This window comes from Brachypodium distachyon, chromosome 1, assembly GCF_000005505.3.
Source record: "Brachypodium distachyon strain Bd21 chromosome 1, Brachypodium_distachyon_v3.0, whole genome shotgun sequence".
NCBI lineage: Eukaryota > Viridiplantae > Streptophyta > Magnoliopsida > Poales > Poaceae > Brachypodium > Brachypodium distachyon.
Genome location: NC_016131.3, coordinates 9,058,343 through 9,077,171, shown reverse-complemented (window position 1 = coordinate 9,077,171; position 18,829 = coordinate 9,058,343). Strand labels below are relative to the sequence as shown.

Below are 18,829 nucleotides of genomic sequence, written 5' to 3'. Positions count from 1 at the left end.
ATGACGCGGGGCTAAGACAAGCCAAGACGGTGATGGTCGATGCGCCTACTATAGATAGTGAATTTTGAAATATATTTATGAAACGGAGCTTGTTTCGACATGCTGCAAGCGTTTACGTTTTTATTACTACGGGCGTATGAGCAAGATGCTGCAATCCCACCAGAGTCTGTCACAATATACGCCAAAAGTATTTCTTTTAGTGCTAGGGCTATTCTGACTTTTGATATAAATAAAACGAGAAGGCCTTTTTGGGACAAACCGAAGGAAATGATCAAGCCCATCTACAGCGAGTCCAGGTCCAACCAGCGAAACAACCTTTTCCGCAAAAAAGGAAACCCAGCGAAACAACCTGCGGTAACTCGTAAGGTCACTCAAAAAAAAAAAAGGAGTGGTAATTCGTAAGGCGGTATCAATGCCTCGCGATTCGTGCAAGACGATCCGATCCGCCCGATCATCCGATTGCCCTACCCTCTCGTCTCCCTCCCCGCCTCATAAATCCACCGCTCCCACGCCCCATCTCATCTCGCCGCCCGACATCCAAGCCCAAATCCCCAAATCGCCCCTAAAACCCTAGCCTCACGCCATGGCCGCCTCCCCCACCGCCTCCGCCTCCGGCTCCGTGGCCGCGGCGGCGGCGGCTGCCTCCGAGGCCAACGACGGCCCGGTGCTCTCCGTGGTGACGAAGCGTCTCCGCGCGCTGCGCAAGAAGCAGAATCGCATCTCGCAGATGGAGGAGTCGGTCGCTGCCGGCAAGACGCTTAACCAAGAGCAGAAGGAGGTGCTCCGCTCCAAGCCCATCGTCGCGGCCGTCATCGAGGAGCTCGAGCGCATCCGCGCTCCGCTCTCCTCCGCCCTCGCCGAGGAGCTCTCCACCATCCCCGCCCCCAGCGCTGCTCCGGCCACTGACGCCGGCTCCTCTTCCTCTGGCTCCGATTCATCCATCCAGGACCTCCTCGCGCTCGTCTACTTCGGCTCCCTCTTCGATGTGAAGCCGCAGAGCGAGTTCGTCACCACCATGGTTGCGCGCACGCATGAGCGCAGCTGCTGCATCACCTATGACTATGTCACAGATGATGCTGCGGAGCTGCTCGCGGAGAGCGACCTCGACGCGGTGGCTACTGTGGCCGCCCTTGCTGCAGCCCGCCCTTCTAAAGCAGTGGGTGTGACCCACCGCGACGCTCTCCAGGCCTGTGCCCACCATGCCCGCCTATGGCTCAGCCGTGCTGATGAACCGATCAGTGCTGATTCCTCTGTTACATGTGAGGATTTATATAGGTTTCTAATCTTGTTTTTAAAATTGATTTGTGGTAATAGATGTCTGACAGTTGTTATATCTGGATTTTTTGGCTGTAGACGCTGCGGTGAGGGCTAAGTTGGACAGGATCATGGCATCAGATTACTACACAGCACAGACTGAGATGAGTGATATGGCGGTTGCTGTTGGAAGCTATGGAGCTGGAGGTGTGCAGCCGCAGGAGAGCATAACTGTGTCACCAGAGGCACCAGCAGTGGAGGAAATAGCTGCTGAAGGTCACAAGGTAAAAATGACGGTTTTTCTGTTGTTGCATTTAAATTCCTTCTTAGGATGTTGCCAAGTGATTGTTATCCTGTTGATCTGAGGTGTGTTGATGATTGGTTTGCTGCAGTAGAATGTTGTTATTGTCATCATCATCTCTGTCATTAGCCTGATGCCCTGATTGCTGCTTGTGTAGAATAACTTCACGGGGTAAAACCTTAAGGGAACACCATTTAGGGTGTGGATTGTAGTAAGCTTGTGAGTTTTGATAATTTGCATATGCTCTTTAAATATTTCATATGGATGTGCACAGACACTGCAGAGCTAATAACATGCATTGCCTCTGTATCATTGTCCTGGAACAAAACACTATTTTTTTTATGATCTCTCCCTTGTCATATATTTGTGCTTCCCTATGGTCATTGTATAATTTTGTGTGTCATGTCACCACTATTTGGTGGTAGCGTAAGAAAATATGAACTTAGTTTAGCTATGTTAATCCTGATGATCTGCTGTGCATAAATTAATGTGCATTGCAGATTTAAAGAATTATTTACGACAAATTCCTCTTGTGGCAGTGTTTTAGTGAGTTATGCAAGTCAAAATTGCAGTTGTGGCATAATACTCCCTCTGTTCTCTTTTACTCCCTCCGTACCATATTAAGTGCTGAAATCTTACATGTATCTAGACGATTTTTAGGTAATTTGAGTTACTTAATATGGGACGGAGGGAGTACTTGACAAATGTGTTCGATATGCTACTTGGGCTACCGGTAGAATACTGTGACAGTATGAAAATGTATTTAATAAAGAATGTACTGTAACTTTTACTAGTACACGCAACACTCATTTTGCAAATACATGTTATACAGAATGTATGTGTACTATTCAAATATCCACTAAAACAAGCTGTTTATATTACTGACATGGAGATAGAATCCTAGAACAAATGATTAATTAAATCTCCCTTATGTGAGGATTAAACTCCCTGTTAACTCTGTTAAACATGCAATTATGTGGAAATTTGTAGTGGTTCGACTCAATTCTTGAGCCATTGGATTTGATTATGTGATGGTCATGCAGTAAAGATCGAGTCAAAGACATCGGGCATTTGTATGGGGCCTAAGGTTAACTCATGAGTTCCTTGAATTGAATTATGTGAAGATTATTTTGATTCACTCTAACTTGGACCTTAATATGGATATGGCCAACATCTAACTAGATAGTTTTAAACCTATTTGGGATCAAACTTTAGAATATGTCACTGATTGTAGGACATCAAGTAAAGTGAATGGAGGGCCGTAGTTGTTCAGCATGCCCTTAAAATGGTTATTTTATACTATTATTCATGTTTGTTGGAATTTAGTAAGTACATTTTCTTCGCATCTTGTCTTACTAAATTAGCTTGTGGTTGAAATACTTTTAGCTATCCAAAATTGGTTCTGTACTATGTTAGTGAATCTATATATGTATTTATAATTCAAAGGTATATCCAGTAGTGTGAGAAAGAAAACGAGCCCTGAAAAATGGATACATGAAATTCATTAGCCCTATTTATCCTTCTGGGAAAGGAACAATTTTCTACCCTGTGCAAAAACATATCAATCCAGTGCTTTTAAAAAAATACCCCTTTTCCATGAAGATGAATAGCAAATAAAGGATTGCAGAATTTACATACACTCCCAAAAAGCCACGTAGGTTAAGTTTTGGGTATAAGATATTGGTAGGCTATAGCTTCCAGGGCACTCCCAAAAAGCAATTGTCTTCCGTTTACACTCCTTTTCCTTAGTAGGCCTCTCTTCTCATAGTCTATTTAATGTTATTCCATAAATCACACAAGGGAATTGGTAACCTCTGTTTGTGTGTACGGTGTCTGTATCTCCATAGTTTTTCTTGCTTAGAAACAATTAAATCAAGATGTTTTCAGTAATCTTTGAACAAACTAATATCAGCATGGCATTTATTATTTTCATAGTGTTTTGTTTGTCTTCTCTGAAGTTTATGTTAGCTGATTAGGTAGATCATAGAAGTAACAATTACCCCTCCATGCATTTTTTTAAGGCATATAGATTTTGTCTCTTAAGTAAAAACTTCTGAACGTTTGACCAAGCATATAGTGAAAAATATCAACATCCATGATACCAAATCAATACGCTTTGAAAACATATTTCATGATGGATCTACTGATATTGATTTGCTACTGGAAACAAAATATCCACATCTATGATTTGGCTGCACTGGATTGATGTGTTGATCCTACTGAAGCAATGTGAACAAAATGGTGTGGTGTTTGTTCTGTACTTGTGGAAATGATGTTGTCTTATTATTATCTTCTACTTATTATGTTTACTTGTTGACAGGATGAGAAGGAAGATCCTCAGGAGACAGAAATCTACAATGATCAGTCCAATGCAGCTGATGGCCAAAATGTGGTATTGACCGATGACCTGCTGTTTCTTTTTTCTGATTATGCATGATGTAATATATTTCCAACATATACTGATTTAACAATTGCAGGATGGTGAAGCTCCTGTGAACCCTCCTGAGGAATATCCCTCAGCTGAGGCAGAGCAGGAAAAATTTGAAGATGGGGATTATCAAGAGCAGAGGAATGTTGAGCCAAAAGACCAACAGTTTCAGACCCCTCGACGATCTTACCAGAACCAGCGAGGTGGTGGTCGCGGTACTGGCAGGAGGGGCTACTCTAATGGCCGTGGTGGTCGTGGAGGCCGGGGTATGGGTGGTGGATACCAGAATGGTAGGGGAGGTGGTGGTGGATATCAGGGTGGGGGTGGATACCAGGGAGGTGGTGGTGGGTACCAGAATGGCCGGGGTGGCAGAGGTGGCTACTATGAGGAGGGATTCTACCAAGAGAGGAACTTCAACAACAGAGGCAGGGGTGGTCGCGCCGGTGGCAATTCTTATTACAACAACCAGGGAGGAGGTCAGCAGGGAGGTGGCCATCCCCAGCCAGGGAGAGTTGAGCTAGGCGCAAACGCTTAGCCTAACTATTTTTCTTGGGTGTCAGGTGAGGGAAGGGCATGTCGAGTCTGGGAGCCATTTTGTTATTATAGAACTAACTTAGCCTGTTATTATGTCGAAATTCGCCCCATCTGTGAGTTATTTTGTTGCTCCAATGACTGCATATGGTTGGTCGATAATGTGGAATACTGTTGGAAGTTAAGCCTCGAAAGATCTCTTTCATGTGCTTATGTTCTGCCTGTCTGTCAAAAAGATTTCCTTTTGGGTTTTGTTGTTGCTTTGTCCAGATTTCCTTTTGGGTTTCGTTGTTGCCTTGTTGTTTTATGTCCTTGTCCACATATTGACACTTAATGGTGCTGGTAAGTTTGATGCTTCGAAGATGGCTTCAATTGTTTGTTGTAGCCTCGTCGTCTCCTGCTGGTTTCTAGTAGTTGCATCTGGCTTGTATGAAAGGTCTTGTTTGTCTTCTTTCAACTATAATGGTGAGTAATTCTATGATGTTGAAGTGTGCCACCTTCTTTATTCTGAGTTGCGGCTATGTTTGCCGTCGAGCTAGCAAAATGCTTTGTTTCTGCACGGTTGGTTGCTCCCTGGTTTGTTTAGTGTTAGGAATTGTGTCGCAGGGCTTAATCAGACAGCTGACCTAGAGAACAAATACCGCGTCTTGTGTTCTGGGAAAGCGTAGTTCTGCTGAGCAGATCTCTGAGTGAATATCGACATTTGCATTAAGATTTTAATTGACTTGCCGCGTTGTCTCCGTAAGCTATCTAAGCGTGTAAACTCGCTTGATTGGCTGGGTAAGGTGAAGAAAGGCTCGGAATGATACCAGGGGTTTGCTTGGATCGCTGGATACATCATTCTGCTCTGCTGCACGTCGAATCATGCCCGCTGCATGCTAGGCTGTTTGACCGCTGCTTTCCCAGTTGTTTAATCCTCTCAAGCTGCGATAACTTTTGGCTTAAGGTGCCCCAAAGCGGAAACGCCAAAGCGTAAAAGCGCACTCCTTTCTAGCTTGTTCGTTGTCTGCCTTCGTGCTAATATTATTACTAGTCCGCTGCAGTCCAGCGACCCGATGTCGCTGTCCATGAAGATTCCTGTTGCTTATCCATCAACTACCATATACCTAATTGCTTCTGATGATGACATGGATGGGCTCTAGATAGCATCCTCGTATTTCTCTCTTTTGTCCGCGCTTCGTCTGGAGCATGCGCTACGTATCATAATTATCAATTTCTCTCCATAGATGTAACCGTAGCCAGAAGGGTTCGGTGGTTAATTATCTCGGCGCCAGTAGCTCTCAAAGAAAAGGACAGCTATTTTTTCCCCGTCAGCATCCTTCACTCTCACGCCTTAACTCCAGGTCATTCTCCTCTTATATACACTCGTTTATATGTATTCACACGGTTTTCACACCTCAACAACGGCAGCTGAGATTTTGCAGGTGAACGACACGGGATCGAGGGGACAAGACAAGACCAACTCATTGCATCGATGCAGCAAGTCGTAATGGTCTTTCTAGTCCCAGAAACAGACAACTATTTACTGCAGCAGCAGAAAAAAGAACAGCAGGGAGGCAGCAAAAGTGACAGGATTTCTTTTTTTAACTGCACAGCCTCGGAAAGCTGTTAAGGCCTTCGAAAGAGGAAGAAAAAAGAAACCGTTTCCGTTCCCTCGCGCGCTTGCCCGCTTTAAGTTTCTCCCGTCCGTTGATCATCCATTGGTAGAACGTACGTAGACACGAAGCAACCTTCCTTCCTCCCCCTTTTCTCGATCGCTCCGATTTGTTTATCGAGGCAAGCAGAGTTTTTAACTGCTCTTGGAATATAATTGATCCCTTCCTCCTCTGCTCCCCGCTGCCGTGCTCTGGAGTGCATGGACCCGTTCCCCGCAACGACACATCCTTCCTAGCTTCTTCTTCCATTGATCCAGTAAACCCCGCAGACTAGATTAGAGAGAGCTCTGGAGTGCATGCACCACGCAGTAGTTAGCTAGCGGAGGAGAGCAAGAAGCCAGCCAGCTGAATTGGGCAACTGAGGGAGGTCCGGAAGCACCCAGAAGCTTCTAGGACAGGCAAGGAACGTCGTCCCATACAGCATGGGCAACGCTTGCTTGTTCTGCTGCACCACCACCACCTCGCCTCAGCCACACGCGCCCGAGTCGGCGGAAGCACCGCCGCCGCCGCCGTATACCAGGAAGAAGAAGCCGCAGACGACACCATCCACGAGCCAAAGCCACAGCCAGGGCAAACCAAGCCCCACCGCCGCCAGGGCCAGCCCTAACCCGAAGCCCAGACCTAGCCGACCCAGGCCCAAGCCCAACCCATACGCAGCGGCGTCGCCGTCCCGCGGCCCCGGCGGCCCGCGGGTGCTGGACGGCGTGGTGCCGCACCACCCGCGCGGGCCACGCGTGACGGACAAGTACCACCTGGGCCGCGAGCTGGGCCGGGGCGAGTTCGGCGTGACCAGGCTCGCCACGGACCGCGGCCCGTCACGGGAGCGGCTGGCCTGCAAGTCCATCCCCAAGGCCCGGCTCCGGACGGCCGTGGACGTGGCCGACGTGCGCCGGGAGGTGTCCATCATGGCGTCGCTCCCCGACCACCCGGCGCTCGTGCGGCTCCGGGCCGCCTACGAGGACGTGGACGCCGTGCACCTCGTCATGGAGCTCTGCGACGGCGGGGAGCTGTTTGACAGGATCGTGGCCCGCGGGCGGTACACGGAGCGCGCCGCCGCGGCCGCGGCCAGGACCGTGGCCGAGGTTGTGCGCGCGCTGCACGCCGCCGGGGTCGTGCATCGGGACCTCAAGCCGGAGAATTTTTTGTATAAGGGGAAGAGCGAGGACGCGCAGCTCAAGGCCATCGACTTTGGACTCTCCGTCTTCTTCCGGCCAGGTCAGCTCCATCGTTCGCTGCCTTTGCTCGCTTGCTTGCCTGCACAATTCGCTTCCTCCTTTTTTTTTAATTCGTGCAAACAATTAGTAGTACAACAAGTAGACAAACCGCGTGCAAGTAAAATGATTTGTGCAATTATCAACCGAAGCAACGCTAAAAAGTCCATGGCCTAACTGCTCTAGGCTTTTATTTTTTTTGAATTTGGACTTGTTCTTTGTATAACGCGCGCCTTCTTCGCGCTGTAGTCCGGCCATACATGGACCGAGATTATTTTTAGCTACATATTAGGGAGCCTAATTACTACTCTCTTCTCTCCGTTGCACTAAAACAGCGACAAATATTTTAGAACGGAGGGAGCAGTATAAGCTAAGCAGCAGCATCTAGTCTCTTTATTTACGCTTGTTTTTTAGCGGCAATTCTGAATGACTTTGTTAGTACTTTCCGTGGGGCACTGTTTTCGGAAAGATAAAACAGAAGTTTGGTAAAAAATGAGTGAAATTAAGCTCGCGCATTTGGGTAATGGGTACCCGGCCCGGCCGTTGTGCCGCGCTTACTTTCTTACAGCGAAAATTTCTGCTGCCCCTTGCGATCATGACAGTGAAATCTACACACAAAATGCTCCATGAGAAAAATGTCCACATTTCCGGCTGCCGGGGGTGCAATGTTCCTTGTCAGTGGTTGAGTACTTGGTCGCGAGTACGTGCATGGTTTTGTCAGCCTTAGCTTAGCTAGTTTTGAGTGTTTCTTGTTCCCCTTCGCTGTACCTGACTGATCGCATCCCACAGATCGTGTAGTCGAGGAGGTCGATCGGCCAGTCGGCCGTGTCAAACCCTAAAACGTCGAAAGCCATGAGAAATTAGAGATAGAGATGAGCAGTTGTGTACAGACGGTTTCTTTTATTCAAAGCATAATCGCGTCCACACCTCTCGCTCTCGGCCCAGTTCACCACGCATGCCAGCATAAATGGCACGGCCCGTATCTAAAATTTCCGCTTAAGCTCCCAATGTGTTAAAGAAAATCTCCGAGTTTGAAAACCAGCGCGACAATTGGGTATCAGGCCGTTAATTGCAGCGGGCTGACGTTTTTACAGCGAAATTTTCAGCTGCCGCTTACGATCACGACAGTGAAATCTGTACACAAAATGCTCACCGTAAAAATGTCAACGCTTCCAGCTGCCGGGGACTGTGGCCGGGGTGCAATGTTCACCGGACACGCCGCGCGCCTCATCGTCAGGTTGAGTGCTTGGTCGCGAGTACGTGGACCGGGATGGTTTCGTGATTTCGTCAGCTAGTTTGGTGTTTTTAGTTCTTCCACAGATTGCGTAGTCGAGGAGGTCGATCGGCATCGTCAAACCGACCGCGTCCAAAGTCATGAGAAATTAGAGCCAGAGAGATGAGCAATTGTGTACAGACGATTATTTCTTCCTAATGGCTCGCGTAATTGCCTGCACACCTCTCGGCCCAGTTCGCCAACGCGTGCCAACGGAATGGCACGCGGCCTGTGTTTCAAATTTCTGTCTGTCCTCTTTTTTTTTCCTTTTTTTTTTACTTGCATGTGCAATGTGTTACTACTTTCTCAGAAAAAGAAAATAACTGAGCAAAATGCAACAGGCGAGCGGTTCACGGAGATCGTGGGCAGCCCGTACTACATGGCCCCGGAGGTGCTCCGCCGTAACTACGGCCCCGAGGTGGACATCTGGAGCGCCGGCGTCATCCTCTACATCCTCCTCTGCGGCGTCCCTCCCTTCTGGGCCGGTACTCACTCACTCAGCTAGACATTGACCACGACGCATGCACACGATCGAAGGCATCCTCATTCATCATGGTCTGGACTCTGAAATCTGAATTTGCACGCAGAGACGGAGCAGGGCGTGGCGCGCTCCATCCTGCGCGGCGTGGTGGACTTCCAGCGCGAGCCCTGGCCCCGGATCTCCGACAGCGCCAAGAGCCTCGTGCGCCAGATGCTCGAGATGGACCCAAAGAAGCGCCTCACCGCCCGCCAAGTCCTCGGTACTGCGTGCTAACTCTATGCATGCAAGGTGTTTGTTGGAATGTTGGTTCGCTGATCTCTGACTGACATGCATGTATGTTTTGGGTGTGTGGGCAGAGCACCCGTGGCTGCAGGACGCGAAGAAGGCGCCGAACGTGCCGCTGGGCGACATCGTGCGCGCGAGGCTGAAGCAGTTCTCGGTGATGAACCGGTTCAAGAAGAAGGCGATGCGGGTGATCGCGGAGCACCTGTCGGCGGAGGAGGTGGAGGTGATCAAGGAGATGTTCGCGCTCATGGACACGGGCAAAAACGGCCGGGTCACGCTCCAGGAGCTCAAGGCCGGCCTCACCAAGGTCGGCTCCAAGCTCGCCGAGCCCGAGATGGAGCTGCTCATGGAGGCCGTAAGCTCGATCGCTAGCTAGCATTCTCAACGATTTCTCCTGTCCTGAAATGGCAATCCCCCACCTGATCATTTCTATGCTTTGGTGCTGCAGGCTGACGTGGATGGCGACGGGTACCTTGACTACGCCGAGTTCGTGGCCATCACCATCCACCTGCAGCGGCTCTCCAATGACGAGCACCTGCGCACGGCGTTCCTCTTCTTCGACAAGGACAGCAGCGGCTACATCGAGCGCCAGGAGCTGGCCGACGCGCTCGCCGACGACAACGGACAGGCCAACCACGCCGTCGTCGACCACGTCCTGCAAGAGGTGGACACGGACAAGGATGGCCGGGTCAGCTTCGAGGAGTTCGTGGCCATGATGAAGTCCGGGACGGACTGGCGGAAGGCGTCCAGGCAGTACTCCAGGGAGCGGTTCAAGACGCTCAGCAACAGCCTCATCAAGGACGGATCGATCTCCATGGCACGCTAACGCTAGCCGCACTTGTTTTATGATGTTCAGACTTCAGGGTCCCGATTCAGAACTGGTCAATGTGCGATGCTTGGTTTTTGATGCATACAGCATACATCACTCGAATTTCCTGGTCTTCTGCTTCTTCAGTTTGTTTTGTATATTACGTTTGTTGTAGACCATCTGAATTTTCCGTATAAGATTGAAAGGGAAATGTCTTTCAACATGCGTTGGCCCATGGATGTAACTAGTTGCACAAGTTACCACAGGTGTTCAATTTGTAGAAAGGAATCCAAGTTACCACAAGGGTTCAATTTGTTGCAGAAACTGTTTCGATTTCAGATTTGATGCCTCTTCAGGAAAAATAATACTATTCAGATTTGATTGACTATGCTAGAAAAACAAAGTGTCTAGACCCGAATTAATTGTGCACGCTGCGCCGCCCCCATGAAGCACCTCATGCCACGAACACGAAGGAAGCACTTTCGCCATTTGCCGGGCCCAAAACTACCGGGATACTGCAACGAATCTCAATGCCGTCGCCCACGACCCGACAGGCCTCTCCAGGCGAAGCAGCCCACAGAGCCCAGTTGACGTGGCAGCAGCGTTAGCCTCCGCTATGAGCCCAACACCTTAGGTTAGCTCGAGCCCAAATCTAGCCTGCCAACGTGCGGCCGTCCGGGCCCAGTCGCCGCTGCTCGCGAACCATCCAGTGGACCACAACTTGCTCTAGCCCAACCAGGCCGATCCGGCCAGACAAGCCACACACACAGCCCGTCTAGAGCAGGTGCAGCTTCCTCGCCGGGGCCCCTGTTAGTGAAATGATCATGTTTCATCGAGTTCTGTTTCATCAAACGAAAAATCTATTTTCATGTCCTACGTGACCTGACCTTATGCGCGGACGTTTCGTACGTCGTCTGATCATCTTTGTGCAGTGTACGAAGAGGTTGCCTATACTTAGAAAAATCACGTCTGAATGTGGAGATGAAGGACAAAAAGTTGCAAGACTTCTCATAAGTCATAACCAAGAGACTCTATTAGCTCAAGATAGAGCACTCTTCTCCGTTGTATGAGACATCACCTCTTAATTTTAAATGTCTTTGTAATTTCGATCGTTTCGCAATTTTAAATGACCGGCCGCGCTGCATATAACACTAAGTGATACTCCCTCCGTCTCATATTAAATGACTTTCTATTACATGTATCTAGATCTTTTTTAGACATAGATACATTCATATTTGGACAAATTTGAATCACTTAATATGAAACGGAGGGAGTATAAGTGATAGCTCATTGTATAACGCTTTTTTTTTTATCTTCAAGTGGCGTAGAAAAGTAAAAAGAAGGTGTCTATCAACCACATGTGGCCTTTGACAGTTTGATGGTATTTTGTTAACGGGAGATATGAATTGATTCAATGGAGAAATTCATTATATAAATTAGATAGCCTAGTCTAGATACCATAAAAAGTATGTCGAGTTGAACTCTACTTGTTAGGGCATATTCAAGAGGACGATGTTAACTTTTTCTTAGCAAAGCCGAAAATGTAAAAGTTGATATGGAAGAAAGAAATAAAACGATGTTTGCTACACATAACTAACCGATGATCTCTTTGCAAAAAAGACGCGACAACTTTTTCTTAGCAAAGTACTATTACGTTTCTTCTTTTCATCACATTTTTTATAATTAATTTTGCTCATACCAGCATTGACAGGAAGACATGATGCTACAGTCAAAATAAGCTATTCCCTCCGTTTCATAATTCTTGTCTCGAATTTGCCAAAAATCAGATGTATATATTTCTAAAAAATGTCTACATGTAATATTTTGACAATAATTATGAAACGGAGGGAGTATGTGATAGTTTTTGTTTTTAGTTACTTCCTTCGATCCATAAAAAAATGCCATCCATTTAATACAAAATTTGTACTAATTTAGTACAAGAGACGTCACTTTTCATGAATCGGATGGACGTTCAGGACCTCAAGCTACATCCTTCGTGAGCCCGGCACCCAGCCCGGTAAGATGCCCAACTGAACATAGGCCATACTATTTTTGCAGTAATTATATAAATATGGTACTAGCTCCGTTTCATATTATACTAAATTCGTGCTAGTTAACATTAGAAGGGAGGGAGTACCTCAACATCACACTTTTGTGCCCGTATGCAGCCTTGCTAATAAGCTGGTGCTAAGAAAACTTTAGACCCAAATCTTACCCTTGGAGCATGCCGCTAAGATATTTTTTTTGTAGCATTGGTTCTCGTACAAACACCAAGCTCCAAAAATCTTTGGCTGGGCCATGCCAACCTCTCTGCTGTCTCAACTACTCCCTTCATTTCATAAGATTGACGTATTTTGTTTTGTTAAGATAATGATTTAACCAACGAAAACTCTATTGATAGGTGTTTTTTCATACATGAAATTTATATCAATGATATTCGTTTTTAAAAGTTCTTACTAATGATCATAGTTCCATATCATATAACTTACATATCAATAAAGTAATCATTGATCAAAAACTTGTCTTAACGAAACAAAATACGCCAACCTTTGTGAAAAGGAGGGAGTAGTCACTTAATCTCTCTTTCATGTCTCATAAAAGTGTATATTTATCAGATGAGACCCATCAAAGCATCCTTTATAAGCATTACATCAATTTTTTTCTGTTCTTGAACTTGGCTCTAACTTCTTTCCTAAGCTTACTTCACATTGCTCGTGGCCCTACAAGTCAATAATTCCATCGTTCATGTGCGCGGCATGCATGTCTGCTTTTATGGGCATTATGATTATCCATTAGCTAGCCAGGCAGACAGTTGTGGAATCCGGCACCGGTTCCTTTCGACGCAGAACGTGACAATTCGTGAAGTAACAGGTTAAGATTCCACCGATTAGCTCCTTTCTTTTGGCACTGTCCAGAGAGAGCGGGCAGCGATGATACGGGCACAGTTGTAGGCTACAAACCATTCCAGAAACCCAATCGCATAGCCAAGCACTACGTTTGTTCCTCCTGTGACAGAGGCCTTCAATTGATCGGATTTTCGCTGCAGTAGCAGTAACGTTTAGCAAAACGAAGAAGTACTGGTGATGTCTCTGAGATTTTCCTCCACTGACTGAGTCGAAGTGAAGATAACCGTTGCCTGACCACCAATCGGTTGGCAAGACGGCCGGTTTGCGCAAAAAAAGGAAGAAGGTTGGCAAGAGGATGTGTTGCTGTTAACATGCGTCGATCAATATGTGACGGTGAGACAATCTTTCCTGTCGTCGTCGGTTGTACTGCTCGGCCGGACGGATAATGCGACGATTCCACATCTTCGAGTTCGGACTTCAGACCATCTATTTCCTTCTTTCTTTCACATCGTCCGTCCTGATGCGGCTCGATCGAACGGACGACTCAGGTCCCACGGATGAATTGGATCGCTCCATGGCTCAACTACAAGTCTACAAGTGCAGTGAACCTAGGCAAGTCAGTCTAGCTTATCCTTATCTGTTCCCTCAAAAGAAAATAAAACTCGATCAGAAACCGGCATCCGTCGTGATCGGGCAGACAAGCTCCGCGGGGAAATGCATCATCGGTCATCAATTCCCCTCCTCCTTTTGTTGCCTGGATCGTCATCGCTACTCGCTGCCACACGGCCACACGAACAACGCCCTGACGCAGGGCATGTTCATTTATTATACTCCTATATGTAATATTCGCCGTTCTTTTGTGCCGACTGACCGATGATGCGGCACGCCGCATCGCCGGAGCCAATACAGGAGTCCAGCTCGCCGCACACTGCATGCGATTCTTTTAAGCAGGTTCTCGCTTTCAGCGGATAAAGATCGTTGCGTCAGAGCGAGCCGGAGTAGAGACAGTGATACGTATACATACATTCTAGGCTTCTATACTTCGTAGTAGACTAGCGGTATTTGTTCGCTGCTTGCTTCGTCACTCTCAACTTTCCGTTTACAAGTTCAAAATGAACATGCCTAGCTTCTAGTTGTATATACGGGCGCTATTTGATCCGCAGTGTAGTGAGACCAGATGAACAGTGAACTGCAACGTATTGTTATGTCTACGGAGAGGGACTCTTTGGTCAATTAATGTTCTTGACGACATGCCTTGACCTGTTTCTTGATTCTGGTTTCAAAAAATATTTTTTTTTGCGAGCAGATTCTGGTTAGTACTTAGTTGACTTTGATATAATAAGGCGATACATATACTATCTAATATCTAATTAAAGTGGCAGAAATTTTACGGCCTAGATTTTGCGAAAATTATCGCACGGTCAAAAAAAAAGCCTGGGATCCGCATGGGTATCCAACACGGAGACACTAATTTAACAGGAGTTTTCTCGCTAGCGCGATTGCCACTGCCCTCCTCCATCCCTCCGACGAGAGCCACCGCCCATCTCCATCCAGACGCCTGCTACTCATCTACATCCCCACTGCATCCCGTCCTCCATCCCCTCCGCCTCTAACCCGCGCCGCCGCCGTCCTCCATCCACAGCGCCTCCATCCCGCCACCAACCGCCGGCCGCCTCCATCCCGACCTGCGACGCTGCCCACCTCCATCCCCATCTCCTTCCCCACCGGCAGCCCCTCCATTCCCTTTTCTTTGGACCACGTCGATGCCAAGGCACCACATCTTCTCCTCCTTGCACCTCTCCCTCCCTCTATACGGCAGCAGCACCACCACCATTCTTCTGTCAGTTCTATGTGGTTTCTAATCCAACCAATGGTTCAATTTGCAGGTGTTGTTAAGTTTTATGTTGCTTTGAACATTATGCATGACAAATTGACAATCAGGAATATTTTTATTAGTACTAATTATTTTGAAGTGATAATTAATCATGAAGATATATACATGTCCATGAATTGGTAATTTGGTATTCAGCCGAATTCGATGCCAAATCATCGAATATCTACGTCCAAACGAAGCCTAAGAGGAAATTGGGTCTAGATAAATCAATTGGATAAGAGGAAATTGGAATCCAATCTGAACCAGCCTAGGCAAAGAGCATCACGATCCAAAATAAAAAGGCCAGACTAGCCAATTGTACGACCCAAAACTGCCACCACATCCGCCGCGTGTTCTGCGCCCTCTGCACGGACAACTTTGCGCCGCGCCCGCTGGAGACGACGTGCGGGAGGACGACATGCAGATCAGGGCCTGCAACTACTGATCTAAGCACTGACTGGAGGAGACAGTCAGGTGGAGCGACATGGCGCAGCCGCCGAGCCCATCTCCGTCAGCTGTGAGCATCAGGAGCGATAAGTCATGCTTCAATCCCATCCGAGTGCAATTTTGATAAAGAGTTGTATGCATCGATAAAAAAAACTAGCTAGATCTAGCTAGCTAGCTAGCCAATTCACGCGCACGCGATGCATGGTGCGTACAATCAAACTCAATGATCACCACGTGTCACATGGCACAACGCTGCTCCGAGCTAGCCCTCCTTGGGCAGGCCGATAAGCTGCTCCTGAATGTGCATTGGTGCAGAGCCGGGAGATGCCGGGCGGCCTCCGCAGCCGATGAGAGGAGGAATGGAGGAGAAGAGATGCCGGGTGGCCTCCGCAGTTGGTGAGTGGAGGAATGGAGGAGAAGGCGAGGCATGGGCAGGCCGATAAGCTGCTCCTGAATGTGCATGGGTGCGGAGTCGGGAGATGCCGGGCGGCCTCCGCAGTCGGTGAGAGGAGGAATGGAGGAGAAGAGATGCCAGGTGGCCTCCGCAGTTGGTGAGCGGAGGAATGGAGGAGAAGGCGAGGCATGGGCAGGCCGATAAGCTGCTCCCGAACGTGCAAGGGTGCGGAGCCTGGAGATGTCGGGTGGCCTCGGCAGTCGGCGAGTGGAGAAACGGAGGAGAAGACGAGGCGACCGAAGGCTGACAGGAGACAACTAGGGGAAGCCAAGAGATGACGACAGCGCTGTCAGACGGTCGGCAAGCGGCGGCGATGGAATTGCAGAGGCGAAAGCGGCAGGTGAGTAATGAGGATAATAGACCAGTCCCGTGCAACACTAGGAAGGTGACGGATGAGAAGAATCGATAAGTCCCCTTGGTGAATTATTCCGTGCTATTGTTGATGCCTAAATTTTTTTAGAATGCAACGGGCGAGCTGAGGCTGATAGATGAAAGGCATCAACCGACAACAAAGGAAGGCCGGAAGGCTGGAGCCGCCGAATGATGGTGAGAATCAAAGAGGCGGAGACAGATGCGTCAACGCTGGGTGAAGAATGAATCGGAAAACTCTATCGAGTCCTATAGGAAAATTAAATATTTTCTAAAAATATATAAAAAAATCGAGGGATACATGCAAAATACGTGTCACCCGTAGCCGGGCTGACCGTATTGGATGCTGGTACTTGACCTAATCCCTTGGTAAAACATGTCGTGACTACATAATGTATAATATAATACTAATGTGAAGCGTCTGTACCATGTTTCTCAAACAAAATAAAAGAATTCCAGATAACTCTTTCATATGAAAAAAAAAGATAGTTAAATGCAGCAAAAACACATGTTACATGTACAAGATAACTCTTTCGTATGCACACAATGTTAACAACAAAATTCTAATGCTAAAACATGCAATGTATATCTTATCTATAATATACGCATAGTTATGAATTCAAACTAATCTAAGCATTCAAAATATTCGGTCTTATCATCAGACGATCTGTATATATATTTTTGTTAGATTAAAAAAATAACAAACAGGATATTCCAAAAAAAATTTAAGTATTCCAAATACAATACATCTTTGCATATACAAATTAAAACTATTAAAACAACTATAAAAACATTATTACAGAACAGAAATCTAACCGCGCAATCTGCGCGGGTCACCCCGCTAGTTGCTATAATATAATGCAGAACAGTGAGCAGCAATTAGTATACGAGATACAGGCCACTGGCAGAAAGTTTTATTCGCTCTCCACTTGATAAAAGTGTGTTGATTTCTTCTAGGCCCACTCTAGTATGTTTCGGTTAAAGGAGGCCCTTAACTCCATCAAGACCTATCAGATTTTTTTTTGTTTGCTATTTCCAGAAATAAGCTTTCGATATCTTATGACACAGACGCATAGAGAAAATTAGTGTATACCTATGATGACACGGAAGAAATTGCATTAAACATGGGCGAAATGGTGCAAAGAGTCCGAAGATCCCCCTCAAGATTAATTCTTTTCTCTGGCTGATGCTTAAAAATAGCATATTAACAAAAGACAATTTATTGAGAAGAGGCTTTATGTATAAGACTGCCAATTCAGCGGTTTATTTAATGAAAATCGATGGGTGTCCATTGTTTGAAAAAAACCGAGAACACAAAAAAGAACATCACTGGAACTTTTTGACATTCATTTAAGTTGTGAGCGAAAACTATACTATATGCTAGCACACTGTTATGTTCTTTTACCATTACATACGCAGTACACCAACATATGCACACGTTTTAACCAACAAAGACAAGATAAATTCACGAATCTCACTAAATTTTGGCTGCCTGTATTGGCGTGTGACAGCACACAATTTACAGAACGCACCCGCGTGTGCTGAATTTAAACTCTAGCGGGTTGAGTCATGACTCATTGACTCTACAACCATCGAGAGTTGGTTCTAGCATGTTGTGTAAGACTATGATGTAACCGGTGGAGTTAGCAAAATTATCACTTACTTTTGTGGTTCAAAGGCCAAACTGAACTAACCACAATTATTTCTTTTTAAACTTCACTTTTTCCTTTTTTTTCTTTCTTTCCAGAGATTCAGGCAAATTGCTTCTTTGGTAGGCAGCTGGTTGGCTAAGGAACAAAGTTTGATCGATAAGACTGATCAGACTAATCTAGTCAATCAAAGAATTTCATACTTGGCTTAAAGTAAGGAAATGGTTGGCTAAGGACGATGAGTTCTCACCAAAAGGCTGACCAGAATCTGATTTGTCTTCCTCTCTATCCGGTGCGTATGTGCAGACAAACAAGCTGGAATGTTGCAATTTGTACGTAATGCTTTAGCTAGTTGGGTTTACTTCAATTACTTGGCCCTAAACCAGTGAAAAGCAGGTCGAGTTGGAAATTGTCAAATGAAACCGTGTGAGACTGCCTGCCTGCCTTAGCTTTAGCTAGCAAAGATCAGTTTTCCTTTTTGGGAGTAGTTCGCACGCATGTGGCTTGACCTTTGGTTCACGTGGCCTAGATCAATAAAAACAATCGTTTCTAAAAGCTCAGCCATAAATGACCTAGCACGAAACTTTAATCAAATTTGATCTTTTTTCAACACCAACTATGGGACGTACCTAGTCACGTGCAACATCATAGATGGATTTTTAGCAAACAGATTACATTTGGTTAAATTTTCGTACTAAATCATTTTTGGCTGAACTTTCATAAAGTAATAATCATTTTTGTCAATTTACACAACTCATATGTACTTGGCACATACGAGCTTTGGTTTAAGTACCACACAAAAAATATATATACCTCAATCCGGGTCTAATTGGTTTGCTTTAGCACACAAATTTCACTTTCTGGTATAGTAAGATCTATTATTAGTACCATGAAAAAAAGTATTACCTCCGATCCAAAATAAGTTTCGCAGTTTCGAACTTAAACTAGGCTTAGTTTAAAATTG

The 18,829-nt window shown here is 46.4% G+C and overlaps 2 protein-coding genes across 2 annotated transcripts; both read left to right on the top strand.

Annotated features, from left to right (window-relative positions):
* Positions 1-583: 583 nt before the first annotated feature.
* On the top strand, positions 584-4,766 carry LOC100834871. The gene is made up of 4 exons (XM_003561106.3): positions 584-1,259; positions 1,354-1,538; positions 3,876-3,947; positions 4,033-4,766. Exons 1-4 carry the CDS (start codon positions 584-586, stop codon positions 4,516-4,518), a joined length of 1,419 nt encoding a protein of 472 aa, XP_003561154.1. The 3' UTR covers positions 4,519-4,766.
* A 1,243-nt stretch (positions 4,767-6,009) lies between these two features.
* Positions 6,010-10,551, top strand: LOC100823208 (calcium-dependent protein kinase 9). The gene is made up of 5 exons (XM_003559516.4): positions 6,010-7,384; positions 8,995-9,138; positions 9,241-9,393; positions 9,491-9,774; positions 9,868-10,551. Exons 1-5 carry the CDS (start codon positions 6,592-6,594, stop codon positions 10,243-10,245), a joined length of 1,752 nt encoding a protein of 583 aa, XP_003559564.1. The 5' UTR covers positions 6,010-6,591; the 3' UTR covers positions 10,246-10,551.
* Positions 10,552-18,829: the final 8,278 nt, after the last annotated feature.

What these genes read in the sequence shown, in the direction of transcription:
- LOC100834871 (XM_003561106.3), top strand. Translation starts at nt 584, where the DNA reads ATGGCCGCCTCCCCCACCGCCTCCGCCTCCGGCTCCGTGGCCGCGGCG. An exon ending in TGCTGATTCCTCTGTTACAT is followed by an intron (nt 1,260 to 1,353) that starts GTGAGGATTTAT and finishes TTTTGGCTGTAG; the next exon opens with ACGCTGCGGTGAGGGCTAAG. An exon ending in TAGCTGCTGAAGGTCACAAG is followed by an intron (nt 1,539 to 3,875) that starts GTAAAAATGACG and finishes ACTTGTTGACAG; the next exon opens with GATGAGAAGGAAGATCCTCA.
- LOC100823208 (XM_003559516.4), top strand. Translation starts at nt 6,592, where the DNA reads ATGGGCAACGCTTGCTTGTTCTGCTGCACCACCACCACCTCGCCTCAG. An exon ending in CGTCCCTCCCTTCTGGGCCG is followed by an intron (nt 9,139 to 9,240) that starts GTACTCACTCAC and finishes ATTTGCACGCAG; the next exon opens with AGACGGAGCAGGGCGTGGCG. An exon ending in CACCGCCCGCCAAGTCCTCG is followed by an intron (nt 9,394 to 9,490) that starts GTACTGCGTGCT and finishes GTGTGTGGGCAG; the next exon opens with AGCACCCGTGGCTGCAGGAC.